This window comes from Lipotes vexillifer, unplaced genomic scaffold (genome assembly GCF_000442215.2).
Source record: "Lipotes vexillifer unplaced genomic scaffold, Lipotes_vexillifer_v1.1 scaffold317, whole genome shotgun sequence".
NCBI lineage: Eukaryota > Metazoa > Chordata > Mammalia > Artiodactyla > Lipotidae > Lipotes > Lipotes vexillifer.
Window position 1 is genome coordinate 2,498,225 of NW_006782029.1, and position 18,716 is coordinate 2,516,940.

Sequence of the window (18,716 nt, forward strand, 5' to 3'; positions counted from 1 at the left end):
CCTATCAGCAATCACTCCTCATTCCTTATTCTCCCAGCCTCTGGGGTTAATCTATTCCCTTTCTCTATTTAATATCCTATTCTGGCTAATTCTTTTCAATGAAATCGTACAATATGTGGCCTTTTGTGTCTGGCTTCTTTCATTTAGTAGGTTTTCAAGGTTTATCCATGTTATAGGATGTACCCATACTTATTCCTTTTTATAACTGAATGCTATTCCATTGTATAAATAATGCCACATTTTTGCTTATATTTGTATTCATAATTTGATGGACATTTGACTTGTTTCCATCTTTGCCTTATGAATAATGCTGCTACGAACATTCATATACAAGTTTTTGTGTGGACATATGTTTTCAAGTCTCCTGGTTATACACCTAGATGGAGTTGTTGGGTCGTGTGGTAACTCTGTTTAATTTAACTTTTTAAAGAACTGCCAAACTGTTTTCCAAAATGACTGTACTATTTTACTTTCCTACCAGCAATGTATGAAGGTACACTGAAGGCTTCAGTTTGGAAATAATGCTGCAATAAAGTATCTTCTCTCCTACTTTGTTTTTAACTTTTCTGGTCACTTTTACAAGCTGTCATTTCTTCAGAGAAATATATTTTCTGAACTGCCCAATTCCCTCCTTTACAGAAATAACTGGAATCTCCTCATCCACCAGATTTAAAAAGAAAGTAAATGAAGGATGAAGAGGCTGCAAGTAATGTGTGCATACGTGCGCACACACTAATGCAGTCGTCCTGGTACTTTGGGTAGCAATTCTTATGACTGAAAGACATATTATTTATTCACTTTGAGGAATTTTTAGTTTCTTAAAATATGAAAGAAGAAAGATGCACCTGAGATGGAAAACAGTTATTTCTTTGGGGCCATTGTAAAACAGACATTCAGCTGACCACTGTGTAGTAGATACTCTGTTTAGTGTCCAGATTAGCTGATTTTTATTTTTAGATTTTCTTTAAGATTTTATACATAATAATTATTGCTTTTTTCACAGGTGCACAATGAAACATATTTCAGTGTTTGTAATATGAAAAAGTAGTATACACCTAATTGTAGAGATGTGGATCAATTACTGGTGGGTTAATAATACACAAAATGCTATTTAGCAATTAATGTAGCAAGATGGATAAGTCTCAAAAACAAAAATGATGATTATATATTATATGGTTATAATATCACTTATGTATGGTTTTATAAACCACTGAAGCCAAGAATAAATGAGGTGATGGAGACACATATGTAGTACAAGAGCATGAGTTGAAAGGACAGCACAGGAACTTAAAGGGCATGGCTTACTGGGGAAGGAGGGATGGAGAAGCTCAAATTTACAAAATTTTATTTCTTTAAAGAAAAACGTAAACTAGCATGGTGAAAGTGTTAACATCTCTTTAAACTCAGTGGAAAATGTATGGGTGTAGTATTTTAAGTACTTTTCTTTATGTTCTTAATTTTTTAATTAAAATTATTGCTCTGTCATCTCTTCTTAATTTATCTTCTTAGAGTGTCTTAGAAACCAAATTTTTGCTATCTTCCATTCTGGATCTCCATCCTACTGAAATGATCCATGTGTGAAAATTTAATAGGTCTAGGCTGTTGCTCCAGAATGTTCATTTCATTTCTTCTGAGTGTATATCATTTTATTTATCCCTGGAGTTTACTCAACTCTGTCTTGTAGAAAGAACATCCATTATAATAACGGTTTATGAAAAAGTATTATTTCAAGTTTGCATAGGAGATGAGAGAAAGCAGCAAAAAGACCTCCACCTGATGTTGGAAGGGGCCTGCCACTGCATATTCAGTGTATAATATCACCCTGCCCTTGGTCCCATCTCCATCCTTGTACTTTTCCTGCTTACAATAAGCTTGGCTTCAGTTTTGCTCACTTATTTGAGAGGTCAGAGTCAAGAGGGGTGGTGGAGTGTCAGTGCTTCTTATGAGTTCATGTTTGTTTATTCTCTTATTTTGTGTTTGTATTCAACAAAACAAGCCTATCCATGAGAATCTGTGTGTTTCAGAAACTAAACCAACAGGCCCCACTGAAACATAATTGACTGTAGCACTTTAGGTTTGAAAGGATCCCGTGCTTCTCTCTTTCATTCTGTCCTCAGAAAAGTACACGAGTGAATGTCAAGGACTGAAGCAGACCGAGAGGGATAATTTGATATTGCTAAAACCAGGTTTCCACCCTCTAGGAAATGTACCAGCTTTATATGGAGAATAAATACATGCTTCCTTGTTTGAACTTTGAAGAAGAATCTTTTCTGTGGAGCATAGATTGACATCATATTGATGTCAGCCCTCTAAGAAAGATATTCCGTTGGTCAGACCACAAATTTATGGGTACTTTTTACTTTCTATTAAAAAAAAAACTTCAAAAGAAAATCACACTCAGGATTCATACAAAGATTGTCACTGTATGTGGTACTTAGCCTTAGTTTTACTGAAAAGTAATTTTTTTTTTTGGTTTTAAACTGGTGTGAACTGTAAAGTGTTGTTACTACCTCACTCCTTTTCTGCTGGTAATTATTATATTCATCAATGTATTTTTCTCTTTAAAAAAGTATGCTGGAGTATATTCCTAGTAAAAGTGAATGGAATAAAACTTAGGAGTTACTCCTTTCACTTCATTTAATCATTGTTAACTATTTGGTATAGCCTTTCCAGATTTTCCCCCATGCATTTGCATGGATAAAAAGTATGTCTATATAGAGATTGGCAAGGGCATAATATATCATATTTTAATATTTTTTCTGTGACTTGCCTTTAATTCACTTAGCGATATGCCTTTCCAAGTCAGTTTTTAAGAATATCTGCATAGTATTCCATGGTAATGATATACTTACATGCAGATCATCCCTGTTTTTTGCTATTATAAACAATGCTACCATGAACATTTTATTTTACATCTATATCTGTCTATATATCTTTGCACATATATTTGAATATTTCTGTGGAAGAGATTCTTGGTAGTAGAATTACTGGGTTAAACATTGCATGCATTTAGTATGTTGATAGATATTGCCAGTGTGTTTTCCCAAAGGCTTTACCAATTTACACTCCCAATTGTAAGGTAGAAAATCGCCCTCCTTATTTTTTAAATTAATTCTAAAGTTGTATTGACTATTTTACAGTTTGGAGGAAAGGCAGGTAAGTAATAAAAATGGTTGTGATCATTACATTAATAAAGGAATGCTGTAACAGGGATGTCTAATTCAGATGGGGTTGGGAGGGTTAGGAAGACTTTTCAGAGGAGTTCATGCTTCAGCTAGGTCTTGAATTATGAGTTTGCACTAACCAGGTAAAGGATGGAAGTATGCTGGGAGGGAAGGCATTTTAGACAATGGGGAATACGACATGTGAAAGGCAAAATGAATGAGATAATATGAAACACTGGGGAACAGCAAGTGCTTCAACATTGTGGAAGGACAAGGTAGAGTAAGAGAACAAAAGCAATGCAGGAAAGGTATTAAAGACTATAATGGTTATTACCAGGAGGTGGGATTTCATCCTGTAGAAAGTGATGAGCCGTTAAAGGCTTTTATATCAGTGGGAAGATGTAATCTGATTTTTGTGTTAGAAAGATCACTCTCTTGTCATTGTTGTAGGTAGAAAGGGGTAAGTTCACAAACAGGGAGGCGACCAGATGAAGAGTGATAAAGGTCTAAGCTAAGGCAGTAGTTATCGTGACTAGAGCAAAGGGCATAGATTTGAGAGTTCCTAAGGAAGAATACTAAACAGAACTCAGAGACCATTTGACTGTGATGAGTAAGGGAGAAGGAAGCTTTAGTGATGACTTTTGTGTATTTTACCCTTGGGAAGCAATTAAGGTTTCTGTTTGTCATGATATAGAGTATAGAAGAAAGGACACATGAAGATAACTTCAGTTTAAGATAATGCATGAATTTGCTGTTGCTGCCGGTCACCCCAGTGGAGGTGTGGTTAGACTGGAACACAAGCATATGGCAGTCAAGTGGGAGCTGGGCTGGAGGTAGAGAGGGGAGTCACTGTCATGAAGGAGGAACTAACTCCCTGTGAATGGGCGATGTCTCCCTGCGGAATTTTGCAAAAAGGTAAATGCATTTAAGAGTCAATGAAGAGGGGCTTCCCTGGTGGCGCAATGGTTGAGAGTCCGCCTGCCGATGCAGGGGACACGGGTTCATGCCCCGGTCCGGGAAGATCCCACATGCCGCGGAGCGGCTGGGCCCGTGAGCCATGGCCGCTGAGCCTGCGCGTCCGGAGCCTGTGCTCCGCAACGGGAGAGGCCACAACAGTGAGAGGCCCGCGTACCGCAAAAAAAAAAAAAAGAAGACTCAATGAAGAAAGAAGGGAAGACTGTGAAGAAAAATAAGGAGGAATGCCAGTAAGTGTGAGGAAAACCAGGAGAGAATGGCACCCTGATCAAGGAGAGAAGGAGCAAGTTTCGTGCCAGATTAGTAATAGAAGTGAGAGGTAGTGAGTACATGAGTAGAGACTGTGATCTGGGGAAGTTTGGATGAAGAGGCGAAAACCATGAATTTGTAGTAGGTAATGCCTGCATTCTGACAGTTGCAGGTGCTAAGACTTTTTTGTCTTTAACATATTTATTGGAGTATAATTGCTTTACAGTGGTGTGTTAGTTTCTGCTTTATGACAAAGTGAATCAGCTATATGTATACATATATCCCCATATTCCCTCCCTCCTGTGTCTCTCCCACCCTCCCTATCCCACCCCTCTAGGTGGTCACAAAGCACCGAGCTGATCTCCCTGTGCTATGTGGCTGCTTCCCACTAGCTATCTACTTTACATTTGGTAGTGTATGTATGTCCATGCCTCTCTCTCACTTCATCCCAGCTTCCCCTTCCCCCTCCCCGTGTCCTCAAATCCATTCTCTATTAGGTCTGTGTCTTTATTCCCATCCTGCCCCTAGGTTCTTCATGACCTTTTCTTTTTTTTTTAGATTCCATATATATGTGTTAGCATATGGTATTTGTTTGTCTCTTTCTGACTTACTTCACTCTGTATGACAGACTCTAGGTCCATCCACCTCACTACAAATAACTCAATTTCGTTTCTTTTTATGGCGAGTAATATTCCATTGTATATATGTGGCACATCTTCTCTATCCATTCATCTGTTGATGGACACTTAGGTTGCTTCCATGACCTGGCTATTGTAAATAGAGCTGCAGTGAACATTGTGGTAATTGACTCTTTTTGAATTATGGTTTTCTGAGGGTGTATGCCCAGTAGTGGGATTGCTGGGTCATATGGTAGTTCTATTTTTAGTTTTTTAAGGAACCTCCATACTGTTCTCCATAGTGGCTGTATCAATTTACATTCCCACCAGCAGTGCAAGAGGGTTCCCTTTTCTCTACACGCTCGGAGCTAAGACTTTTTAGTCAAAAGAACTGGGTTCAGATCACTTTGTTTCATCACGTGTTAGTCATATAACAAATTCTTTTTTAAAAAAGGAAAAACGTTTTATTTGACTATGTAATTTTAGAAAATATTGTGTTTTAAAAAACCATAAACACCTCATACATTGCAGGTGGGATTTTAAAATGGTGCAGCCACTCTGGAAAACAGTAAGGCATTTCCTAAAAATGTTCAACACAGAGTTACCTTATGACCCAGAAATTCCACTGCTAGGTGTATAGCCAAGAGAAATGGAAATGTATGTCCATACAAAAACTTGTACACAAATGTTCATAGCAGCATTATTCACAATAGCCCCAAATGGAAATAACCCACATTTCTATTTATTGACAAATATATAACCAAAACCTGGTATACCCATATAATAGATTATTATTTGGCCATAATAAGGAACTGACACATACTACAACATGGATGAACCTCAAAACCATCATGCTGAGTATAAGAAGCCAGTCACAAAAGAGCACATATTGTGTATGTATTTTATGTATGTTCATGTATTTATACGAAATCTCTAGAATAGGCAACTCCATAGAAGCAGAAGTAGATTAGTGATGCCAGGGGGTGTGGGATCTGTTGGACCACTAATGAGTTTGAGATATCTTTCTGGAGTAATGAAAATGTCCTGAAATTTGAATGTGGTGATTGATGGTTTTATAACTCTGTGAGTGTACTAAAACCCACAAAATATTATACTCTAAGTGGGTGAATTTTATGGTATGTGAATTACTTCTCAGTAAAGCTATTATTAAAAAAACATAAATAGCTTTTATCAAAAACACGTAAAATGGCAAAGCTAATGACAAATGAAAAAAGTAACATTTCACAGAGATGGTTAATATCTATAATACACAGGGAGTTTTTATATAAAGTAATACATTCTAAGTGCTTTAATTTCCTCATCTGCCAAACAGAGCTGACAACTGACCCAAAGGAGAGCTATGAGAAGAAAATGAGATAAATGTTAAATACATAATATTGTTATTATTATCCTCAGTATTCATTTCCCCTTGGATGCCTGAGAATGTCTGTAGAGAGGTTTAGATGTTTAGCCAGCTAAAGTAATGGCTGGAGAGTAGAACTCGAGTATCATGGAATTTTAATCACTGTGTTCTCTTGGATATGGTGCTGTTTTGTCCTCCAGGAAAATGCCGTATTTTCATTCATTTCACAGACTTTATTGCATTGCTACTATGCATGGGGCACTAAACTAGTTGTTGAGGGTACAATGAGGACTCAACCATTATTCCTGCTTTCAAAGATCTTATGATTTAGCAGGGTAAAGGGAGATAATAAGACAGTTATTCTAAGATGTTTCAAGGATAAGAGAGAGAGGCACACAGAACAGAGGAGAGGCAGTTGGGAGTGGAGTTCAAGGAAGGCTTCCCCCAAATAAAACCTGAATGGAGAGGGATGAGTAGAAGTTATCCAGGTAAAGCAGAAGGTGGAGGAATGGAGGTCGGCAGTGGAGTTAGTAATGTAAAGCAAGGGTGAAACCCAGAGTTAATCTAGAATGAGTAAATTCTGGGAGCAACCAACCACAATGTGTGGCTGGATCATCAGATGAGTGGAAGGGGCGTGGTGAGACATGGAACCAAGAGCTAGATTGTGAAAATCCTATGTGGCATTTAGGTGAGCTCAGATTTTTATTCTAATGGCATTGGGAACTTGTGAAATTTTAATCAAGGAGTGAAAATGGCTAGATTTTTGTTTCTTATGGACAGTTTTGAGGCCTGCGTGAAGAAGAAAAGTGATGCTCTATCCTGAGGTAGGAAGAACTACTAGAGGAAGGAGTTTATAGTAGTTTGAGGAATCAGTAAGAGCGTGGCAGTATGGGTTAGACGGCTTGTTCAAGAAGTATTTAAAAGAGAAAATGTCAGCTGTTGGTGATGGGTGTAGGCCCATAGAGTGGGAAGGGGAAGGAGTGGCTTCAGGGGTGTCTTAGGTTTCCAGTTGGGTGGCGGTGGTGGTGGTGTCCTACCACTTGAGAGACTGCGAGAAAGATGATGAGTTTATTCTTTTGGGTTTTCCTCTAAGACAAGAAACTAATTTTTCAGATGTTTCCATTTTGCTTTGTAGATAGTTCCATGGTGACTTTTTTCCCAGTACTCCCCCTTCTTTGACACTGTAGCTGTTAGATGTCTGGGTCTCTTTTCTTTCTTTTTCTTTTTTTTTTTTTGAATGAATTTTTCTTGGCGTATAGTTGCTTTACACTATTGTGTTAGTTTCTACTAACTAGAAAGGGAATCAGCTATACGTATACATATCTCCCCTCTTTTTTTTTGGATTTCCTTCCCATTTAGGTCACCACAGAGCGTCGAGTAGAGTTCCCCGGTGCTGTAGTCTGAGTCTTTTCTGATCCTTATCAGGAGTAAACCTTTGCTTTCCAAATTTCTATTTATGCCTAAGTCTCTGTTTTCCTTCTTATTTTTTTTTTAACCTCTAGGAAGAACCTAAGAAGGTTCGTTTTGATTATGACTTATTCCTGCATCTTGAAGGCCATCCACCAGTGAATCACCTCCGCTGTGAAAAGCTTACCTTCAACAACCCCACAGAGGAGTTCAGAAGAAAGTTGCTGAAGGCAGGAGGGGTACGTGACGCTTGGCTTGTGAAAAGCCTTCCCATAGAAAGCTAGTTGCTAGTGTGTCAAGTACAGTAATGTTTTGAGAGAGGTCAGAGAAATGAAGCACCTTAATGACCACGCTGTGGACTCATGGTTTGAGAAGAGGAGGTAATTAAACAATATTTTAAGTAGGTATGAGTCTGAAATTACATTGTTGGTTAGAACAGCCTTATAGTCTATGCAGTTCAACTTTATTTCAACAACACTCTAAAACCAAACTATCCTAAATTAAGGAAAGAACAATGCCTTAACTGTGTTATATCAGTGTACAGAAAAATTTTAAAGTTGAAAGTTACGTCAAAAATTATATGAAAACGAGTTACTATCCAGATTTGCTTGGTCAAAATGAATAGAAAAGGTGTACTCATTCAAATTACTTGGTAGGGTCATTTAAAAACACATTTTTGTTTGTTTGAATTGTGTGTAGGTAATAGATGGATTTTTCTTTTTAAGATAATGGTAATATAGTGCCCAGGTGAATTGGCTAGGATGGGGAAAGATTTTTAAGTGGAATTTCTCACAAGCATATGGAATGTTTGCTTGCAGTTTGTGCAGACAAACACTGTTGATGGGTCAGAATCTACTTTACATTGGATACTACTAGGATCGTCAGCTTCTATTGAATACTTCACACGAACTTCCTGTGTCATCTTATATGGGCAGTTCAGACCCCATAAAATGTTGTAGTGCGTTCTTTTCTTTTTTTTAGTTATACATTTTTTTCCTTTTTTTTTTTTTTTGCAGTGCATTCTTTACTCTAGGATTTCCTTCACTTAGTTTTTTTTTTTTTTTCTTGCGTTATGCGGGCCTCTCACTGTTGTGGCCTCTCCCATTTGCGGAGCGCAGGCTCAGTGGCCATGGCTCACGGGCCCAGCCGCTCCGCGGCATGTGGGATCCTCCCGAAACGGGGCACGAACCCGCGTCTCCTGCATCGGCAGGCGGACTCTCAAGCACTGCGCCACCAGGGAAGCCCCCTTCACTTAGTTTTACTGGAAGGTTTTTGATAGTTTTTCATCCACGAGCTTATCATTATATGTAAGCATGTGTGGACCATAACTTCTCAAGATGCCTCATTTCACTGTTAAACTCTACCTGAGGGCTTTGTAGGGAAGAATTGAATTTTATATAGCACAGAAGCCCTTTCCCTTTATGGGGATATGAATAACCACTTTGAGAACCTCAGGAAAGCTGTGGACCCTCTCATAAGAAAACTACCCATATATATATATATATATATATATATATATATATATTTGTGAAAACATTTTGGGTTATATGTAACCCCTGGAATATATATATATATATAATTGTGTAAACATTTTGGGTTATATGTAACCCCTGGAGTCCATTTTTTTGGGATCTGTTTTGCCAAGCTCCTATCCTCTCAGCTGAACTATTGATACTAATATGCATTTGAAGTGTTACAGGTACTTTTACCACATTTCATTCCACATTATACTGTATGTCGGTAGATTATGGTTTAAATAGGTATTGATGGGCCAGCTTTGGAAATGAATGACCATTTGTAGTATTTTATGGGGAAATGCATCTTCGTGAAGAACTGGGCTTTTGTAATACAACTCATTTTAAAGGTAGGGATTTATTATATGTTTATTAAGGAGTTTTTTTAAACAAACCCTATTTGATTCTTTTATAGTTATCTAGAGCACAGTGTGGGTGCTACTTACCTATGGCTGTGCCCTTAAAAATGAGCCTGTCCATTTTAAATCCTAATCATTCCCATTACGTTTCTTTTTATGAGGGTGGCATTTTATGCCTCTGATTATTCCTCTTGGGTATGAAGTTAGGTAGGTAATTGGAGCATGTGAATTATGGAGCTTGAGTACATCAGGCTTCTGATAAGGGTCGTCGGAAAAAGTAAATATGACACAAGAACTTTTAAAAACATCCACTTAGTCCCAGAGTACTCAAAAGTTGTTTGTGAGCCAGAGAAGAGGTTACAGGTCAGTGATAATGTGGCAGAGTGCAGCACTGCATCCTGATAAGGTCTCTAGTAGATTTCTGTCTTTTTCTCCACTCAGCCTTTATCTCAGAATTATCCTCCTTGACTTCTAACTTTCCTTCTTTGTGTTTCTTTAAGTGCTATTTGAAGCCTGCATGTTTTTTTCCCTGTTAGATTTAGATTGTGTCTTGACAACTCTAAAATAATAAGTTGAAATGTGAAATATTGGAGCACACCAGTTATTTGACATAAGTTCCTTAAGTGACTGATTCTAGTAAATTTTGTAGTAAAATTTAAAAAATTCATTCGAAATACTAGTAATCCCATAGATTCTGTCCATTTTGCATGGGAGGATTAAAATAGTCTTTTATGGAAATGGGAGAATCTGAACTAAAAAACAATTTTTGTCTTACCAAGATTTTTGGATATAGTACCTTATGTTTAACATTTTAACATTTATCATTGTTAATGCAACCTCTCATGGTGTTACTAACTTAGCCATTTTGATTTTATTATAAATCTCTTTTTTTTCAGCTTTTATGGAGATACCATTGACATATTACTTAAGGTTACATGTTGATTTGATACACTTTTATGTTGCAAAATCATTATCACCATAGCGTTAGCTAACACCTGCATCACATCACATAATTACCATTTCTCTTTCATGATGAGAACATTTAAGACTTACTCTTTTAGCCAAATTTCAAGTATATAATTCACTATTATTAACTGTAATCACCATGCTGTACATCAGATCCCCAGAACCTATTCATCTTATAACTGGAAGTTTGTGCTCTTTGACCCACACCTCCCTTTCTCTCCCACCCCCCAGCCCTTGGTAACTACCAGTCTAGCCTCTGTTTTTATGAGTTTAACTTTTTCAGATTGCACATGTAAGTGATATCATACAGTTTGTCTGACTCATTTCACTTAGCCTAATGTCCTCAAGGTTCATCCATGTTGCTGTAAATGGCAGGATGTCCTTCCTTTTCATGGCTGAATAATATTCCATCACACACACATGCACACACACACACACACACACACACACATCTCCACATCTTCTTTATCCATTCATCTGTTGATGGACACTTATGTTGTTTCCATAGCTTGGCTATTGTGAATAATGCTGCAGTGAACATGAGAGTGCAGATATATCTTCAGTATCCTGTTTTAATGTCCTTTGGATATATACCCAGAAGTGTGATTGCTGGATCATATGTAGCTCTATTTTTAATTTTTTGAGGAATGTCCATATTGTTTTCCATCGTGGCTGCACTGTGGAATTTACAATCCTGCCAGCAGTGCACAAGGGTTCCCTTTTCTCCATATTCTTGCCAAGATTTACCATCTGTTGTCTTCTTGAGGATAGCCGTTGTAACAGGTATGAGGTAATAGCTTATTTTGATTTGCATTTTTTGATGATTAGTGATTAGTACCTTTTCATATACCTGTTGGCCCTCTGTATATCTTCTTTGGAAAAATATCTATTCAGATTCTCTGCCCATTTTAAAATCATATTGTTTGGGGTTTTTTGGTATGAGTTTTTAATATATTTTGGATATTAATCTCTTACCACATATATGATTTGCAAATATATTCTCCCATTCTGTAGGTTGCCTTTTCATTTTGTTGATGGTTTCCTTTGCTGTGTAGAAGCTTTTCAGTTTGATGTAGTTCCACTTGTTTATTTTTGCTTTTGTCACTTTTGCTTCTGATGTCTATTAGAGATCTTCTGTTCATGACTGTGTCTCTCCATATAAACTTTTGTTTTTTTGACTGGGTTTTGGAGTGAAAGGGGGGTGCTTTTGCTCCTTATACTTAAACATTACATATGTGACATAGAGGTATATGTTCTATTTTTAAAGGAAAAATTTGATCCCTTCTTCATAAGTACTGTGTGAAATCATTATGTACAGCTTGAGGCATGAGTAGGGTAAACTTACCATTTTGGCTGTGGTTCCTTCTCTTTCACTTTTTTCTTTGAAACCAAAAGTACATAGCTCTATTAAAAGTAGAACTTGGCTTTTCAAGAGATCAGAAAGGTTGTTTTTAGAGCTGGCAGCATCTTAGAAAAATGCTTTTCAGCTCTCAGAAAAAAAAGATTCCAAAGAATGTTTTGCCAGAAGAATCTTGAAAAATTGCAGATTTTTTTCTATTTCATAGCCTATAAGTCTATAGCTATATGACAGCTTTTTTTTGGTCAATAACATTCTCTTCTTTTCACTCTTTTTTTTTTTTTTTTTTAACGTTGTAACTCTATTCTAAATACTATCAGAGAAATCTTGGTGTGCTTCTGCCTTGGAAGAAATGTACCCTGTGTTCTTCTCTTGAATAGCTCCCTGAAATTAAGGTTATCTTTGCTTTCAAAGAAAAGAGTAAAACTTTCGTGGGGAGGGCAGTTTTGGATTTAAGCATTATTTTCTGAGAATATTGAAATACGGAATGAGTTCGTTTACAAGACCCTGAAGGTAGTTCTCTCTAAATGAGGGATGTCATTGGAACTTGCTAGGGAAACTGTAGATTTGGTTTACAAGGTAGCTCCTCTCAGGCCTATGTAAGAAAAAGAAGATAGGGGTCAGAAAATGGGAAATAATAACCTGAGTACTGGGAGGAGATGCCTTCGTTTTTGTTTTTGTTTTTGTTTTTTTGCGGTACGCGGGCCTCCACTGTTGTGGCGTCTCCGTCGCGGAGCACAGGCTCTGGACGCGCAGGCTCAGCGGCCACGGCTCACGGGCCCAGCCGCTCCGCAGCACGTGGGATCTTCCCGGACCGGGTCATGAACCTGTGTCCCCTGCATCGGCAGGCGGACTCTCAACCACTGCGCCACCAGGGAAGCCCGATGCCTTCGTTTTGAGGTCTTATTTTCTTCTTTGGTTGGTAGGAGAGGTAGAGGACAGTGAGCAATAAACTTCTGAGGGCAAGACTTGATGTCATCTATTTATACTTGAGTTTTAAGCAAAAGGACCAAATGTATCCCATTGAGAAGCACCTCTCACTTTCACTGCGATATTTCTATTTTTTTTTTTAAATGAACTGTTGAATCCCTGTAGAAGGATTTTCAAATATGCTCTTTATGATGTCAGGATATTTTTAAAGGGTTATGATCACAATAGATGATTTTCTGTTTACTTGATCACCTTCTTAATAGCTGGAATTCAGTCATACTGACAAAATGCAGACGGATTTGACATCCATTACTTTTGATTGAAAGAGGATGAGTTTTTCTTTTGGGTGTTGGCAAAGCAACAATACAGTGTTTGTCATATAACTGAAACTTGTCATTTTACTAACTCGTCTCTCCGAATTTTCTTTTGGGAGGAGTATGATACAATTAGAAATATTTTGAAATCAGGCAGATTTAAATTAAAACCTCATCTCTGTCATCTTCTAGGTGAATTACCCCAGGAAAATGTTTACATTCTTTTGAATCTCAGTTTATCATCCGTGAAATGGACAAGACATTGTTTTCTTCATTGGGAATGTGTAGCCACGGTGTGTGGCTCATAGTAGATACCCTGTCCCTTGATTCCTTTTCCTTTGATTGCTGGTTTAGAAAATCAGAGTTCTATCCATTTTTATATCAAGCACTTAAAAGTACAGTGGAAGAGGTTTGTTATTTAGTGTAAGCTACTCTAGTTTATTCACAGGAGTATGTGTTTAGCACCGGTTAGTGTGACCAGCACATTGATGGACACATGTTGGGTTTAAAGGGAATTGTCCTATTGTATCTTTTTTTTAAATTTAATTTTATTTACTTTTTTATACAGCAGGTTTTATTAGTTATCTTTTTTATACATATTAGTGTATATAGCCCATTGTATCTTTCTTCAAGGAATTTGCATTCTGGCTGTTAGTATTTTGCTTGTATAAACTGAAACACAGGTCTGTTTGGAATATCATTTTTTTAAGATGTCCGTTTTCATTAGAAAAATCAGGTGTTCTTACCATTGTTCTTACCTCTAAATTTCTAGCAGATTGAAAGCTTCTCAAAGCCCTAAGAAGATTTCCTGAGTAGTATGTTCAGTAAGTATATATGTGCATCCTTGTGCTTCTATGAAGAAAGCACAAAAGGGGCAATCATCTTTGGAGAATTGAGTTTGTTTTACAGCTGCTCCCTTTTTTTGGCCTGGAAATCAAGTGGTCTGCTTTGGTTCTGTTGTTCTTTATAGGATGGTGGTAGGGTGTTGGTGGGCTTTTTTTTTTTCTTTTTTTCTTTCCTCAATTAGACAGGGCAAAGTCTAAACGTGTTGTTCAGTCTATTTCTGAATCACTGGCCAGCAGTTAATTTTGAGGACTGAAAATTAAAACTAACCACAGCAGTTGTTAGAACTAGGGTTTCTATAGGCAGAAATCCAATTCTGTTCAGACACCACCTGTTTCAATAGGACATTTCAGACGCCCATTTGGCAAGATTTGCTGGAGAAGACATGGGGAACATGCTTTCAGTCTGTGTTAAGTCTGCAGCATAATGCAGTCCTGTTTCTCAAAGTGACAGTTGCATTTATATCTGATATATTTTTGCAAGGAATAAATTGGAATCTTTCTGAAGCACTACTTATTGTGAAGTAGAAATCAGATCCACTGTGGACCCCCAACAAAGGGTTTTGGTTACTAAAGGGCCAAAGGGATCTTATGATAAGGAGCTTTCACTAATGCAGTCATGTCAAGCCATCTGAACGTAGCATTTTATCGCAGCGTTCTGGAATGAATCTTGTGTAGGATGGTTTAGTATTTCCTTTTGTAGGGGAGTTCAGAACACTTTGAATTTCTAAACAGTACAGATCGCATTCTCTTCCTCTCAAATTTTAATTTTTTTGAATAGGTAAATACACATCCAATACAAAATGACATATAGTGAGCCATTCTTCAGGCCACCAATGATGCTATAGTGAATAACCTTTTATATAGTTATTTGTGCACACGGATGAGTGTATCTGTAGGATAAATTCCTGGGAGTAAAATCATGGCTCCAAGGCAAAGTGGAATTTAAATTTTGATAGACATTTACAGATTGCCTGCCAAGGATGTTATGCTACTCTATGCTTGCATCAACAATGTGTAAGAGTGCCTATTTCTCCACCACAGTGATTCATTAAACATCTTTCCGCCAATCTGATGAGTGAAAAAATATCTCATTTTTAATTCACATTTCTCTTATGAGTGATGATGAGCATCTTTTCATATGTTTAAAGCCATTTTCATTTCCTTTCAAATACCGCATTTTAATGTATTTTAAATTGGAAATATTCTGAATGTTTCAGTTCAGCTTAAATTTATGAATACTCATCCCACATACTTACATTTGGAAAGGTTACAAAAAGATACGGAAGCCTCTTTAACCAAGGTCTGTATTTTCAGGCATTCTTCAGTGTGTAACAAATTATGTTCTTAGGAACTGATTTATCAAGACTTTGGCTTCTAAAAATATGTGGCTTTTGTGGCAAACTCATCTTTACAGTGCCCAGAGATGGATAGCTGGCTGCTTGTTTTAAAAATAACTCAAAGAAAATAATACATAGAAAATTATTTTAGTGGCTGTTACTGGACAGCTTCACTGGATTTTTGGATATTTGTTTGGGGACAAGTGTGCCTTTCTGTTATTTTTTGATATATATCATCCTGTAAATGTCTGCCTCAAAAGATAAAAGGATGCTGCTGTTTTCACCAGCACTGATAAAAAGGTGGTTTATTTAAATAAATGTAAGATCAAGCAGGCAGCCTCATCTATTCGGTTGTTTCTCAGAGTTGAGGTCAATTTTATGTCATATTTGGTATTTTCTTCTTTCTGTTTCTTTGGCTCCTGCCCCCCTGCCCCCCACCAAAAGTCTGTAAAATTAAATCATGAAAGTAGAACATACATGTAAATGATAACTAGAATGGCCAAGTTATGAGATCAATTATAAAGTATGATCATGATAGTATAAGTTATGTCATTCAGCATACTTAGTGGTTAATTTATGGTTTAACATCATCTGAAAGTCCCATAATTTGTTTGAAGGACAGTTAAAGACCTTTGAAAATATGCACCAAAAAGCATCTCTGGTATAAATCTTCTGCCTTCATTTGTTCCTTTCTTCCCAATTACCTGTCTACCTTTTCAGTAAGGAGGGGAAAAATAGGAGCACACTTTTCACTCAGTCCAAAGCTCAGATATTTTTTACTGCATAAGTTGAGCAAAGGCTAAATGAAAAAGAAATGAAGCAGGTAGATTATTCCTAGAGTGTGGAATAGGAAAAGCTCTGTCAAGTGTTTAAGCTGTCAGTGTTGGATGGTATGCCATGCTGCTTTCTGTCGACCTCTCAGAAGGAGCAGTTTAGCTGCCCATGTGTAGGAACCTTAGCTTAGTCTTGAAGGGAAATGCTGTAACATCTGAAAGAAAACCATCACACAACCCCACCCCTAGCTCCTGTTTTTAATGCACAAAAAAGCCAAGAAATGAACAGAAAGGGGGAGAAAATTGGAGAATTTCAAATTAAAAAATGAACAATTCTTTCTCTTTTTAAATACAAAAATACCGTAACTGAAAACTGTTGGTTCACTTTCTCTCTCCCTTCTTGGCTCAGGTAGTTCTTTATGCCCTTGTTTCAAAGCTGCATTGAAAGTTTATCTAATGTATCCTAGTCTGTTCCCAGACTTCTAAAATGGTAAAGGAGTTGCTGTGTTGATTGTCCCCACTGGATATTTTTTGGGTTCATATTCTATAATATTAAAGAAAAACAATTTGGGGCTACGGAGTAGAAAAGGGGAAGGGAAGCTACGATTAACACTTTATTTTCTAAATTTTTTTTGTTCTGTAAGTTATAAGAAAACTTGACAGTGATCAGGATCTGTAGGTAGCAGTTTAGAAAATAAGTGTCTGAAACTCTTAAAATAGATACTTGTTTCACTTTAGAGGAGTGAGGACAAATTGTAGGTGGTTTAATATAGTACCCTTTATTCCACAAAGGGACACGGCCATGGTGTGATGTAAAGAATGTTTGATTTGAAATCTGAAGGCACAAATTCAATTCTTGGGTCTGCTGCTAATTTACCTAGGGCTTTAGGTTGGTATAAATCTGAATTATCCCCTTCCTTCCACCTTAGATTATTAAATAAAATGTGGTACATAGTTAAGCAGTCAGCAAATAATTGCTTTATTCACTGACACGACCTCTTTTTTTCTATAGGTTTTTATTATGCTTTGTTTGTTACCTAGAAAGGTGAAAGTGAAAGATTTCCATTTCAAGACTTTGACATAATAATGGTGTTCTGCTAGAAACAACATGTTTTTGCCTCAAGAAGGAATGTTTTCTTTAACAGATTTTAAAATAAATATGTGCTAACTTTAGAACAATGTAGACTTTCTAGAAAAGCAAAAAGAAGAAACTGTTTATAATCCCTCTAGTGATTGTAACTACTATATTTTATATTGTATTTTTCTTGTAGGTAAGATCCCACAAAATGTTTGTATTTTACACTTAATATGTTAAACATGAATTGCATAAGTTTTAAACTACATGACTTACTTTATTTCTGTTCTTTAAAAACATGTCCTCACACTTCAAAGGATTAATGTAAAGCCTTACTTTATTTTTGTTCTTTAAAAACATGTCCTCACACTTCAAAGGATTAATGTAAAAATTGTGGTTGTTGGTGAGAAGTTACCAGTTATGTGTTCTATGTTTTTTGTTTGTTTGTTATTTTTTTCTCCTTAGGCTCTCAGCTTCTCACAAAGTTACTGGCTTAAGGCGTAAATGCTATAAATGAAATTAGGAACAAAAGAAATGTTTTTCACAAATTTGAGGTTGTTTCTTTTTTTTTTTAATATTTATTTATTTATTTTATTTTTGGCTGTGTTGGGTCTTAGTTGCGGTGTGCGGGCTCAATAGTTACGGTGCGTGGGCTTAGCTGCCCCACAGCATGTGTGGGATCTTAGTTCCCCAACCAGGGATTGAACCCGTGTTCCCTTAACCACTGGACCACCAGGGAAGTCCCTGAGGTTGTTTCTTAACGGTTCTGACAATACAGAAGTATGATGGTCTAGTTTTGATTTTTTGTTTTTGATTTTTTGCAATGGGACGGGCCATATTAGATCTATTATCTGGAAAAATTTATATTTTAATGTAGATTATCATAGGTGTAGATTTGGTAACTTGTCTTTCTAAATGTCATTTTTGCCTTTCTTACCCTTGTAGGGTAGATTGGGGACCTGTGAGTAATATGAAATGGTTAAATATAAAAAGTCTTCATTAATGGAAACATTGAGTAAAATAAGGATGCCTTATCCATAAAATAAACTGGTTCATTCAACTACAGTTTGAGTAAAAGTAGAATATAATAAAAATCTGGTTAACCTTGCAAATTTGAGTCTTAACATGAACTCTTGGTGACTCAAGAGATGGATTTGAGTGGGTTATAGAGACAGAAGTCTGCCCACACGGTGTCCATGGTCTTTGGGCAAACTAGAAATAAGAGCCGCCACCTCTGTGTGCCCCTTGAAACCCTAGCCTGGGGAACATGGCATGGCTAGTGTGAGCATAGCTGGATCTCATCTAGTTCTTATCCCCTTGGCCAAGCATCCTTGTGCAGTGCACCATCTGGACAATCATTTACAGTTGTGGCACTATTTATAGGTCCAGACAAAAAAGTGATTTTGATGTTAAAACAAAAACTATCTTGCCTAAGATATTCTGGACAGGAATGATTTATTATTTGTAGGGA

The 18,716-nt window shown here is 37.0% G+C and overlaps 1 protein-coding gene across 1 annotated transcript in view; it reads left to right on the plus strand.

Annotated features, from left to right (window-relative positions):
* MLLT3 (MLLT3 super elongation complex subunit) overlaps nt 1-18,716 on the plus strand; it is a 260,606-nt gene that overhangs the window by 145,995 nt on the left and 95,895 nt on the right. Inside the window, exon 4 of the mRNA XM_007454954.1 lies at nt 7,871-8,014. Coding sequence (XP_007455016.1) covers nt 7,871-8,014 — 144 coding nt within the window. The remainder of the gene's footprint in view (nt 1-7,870; nt 8,015-18,716) is intronic.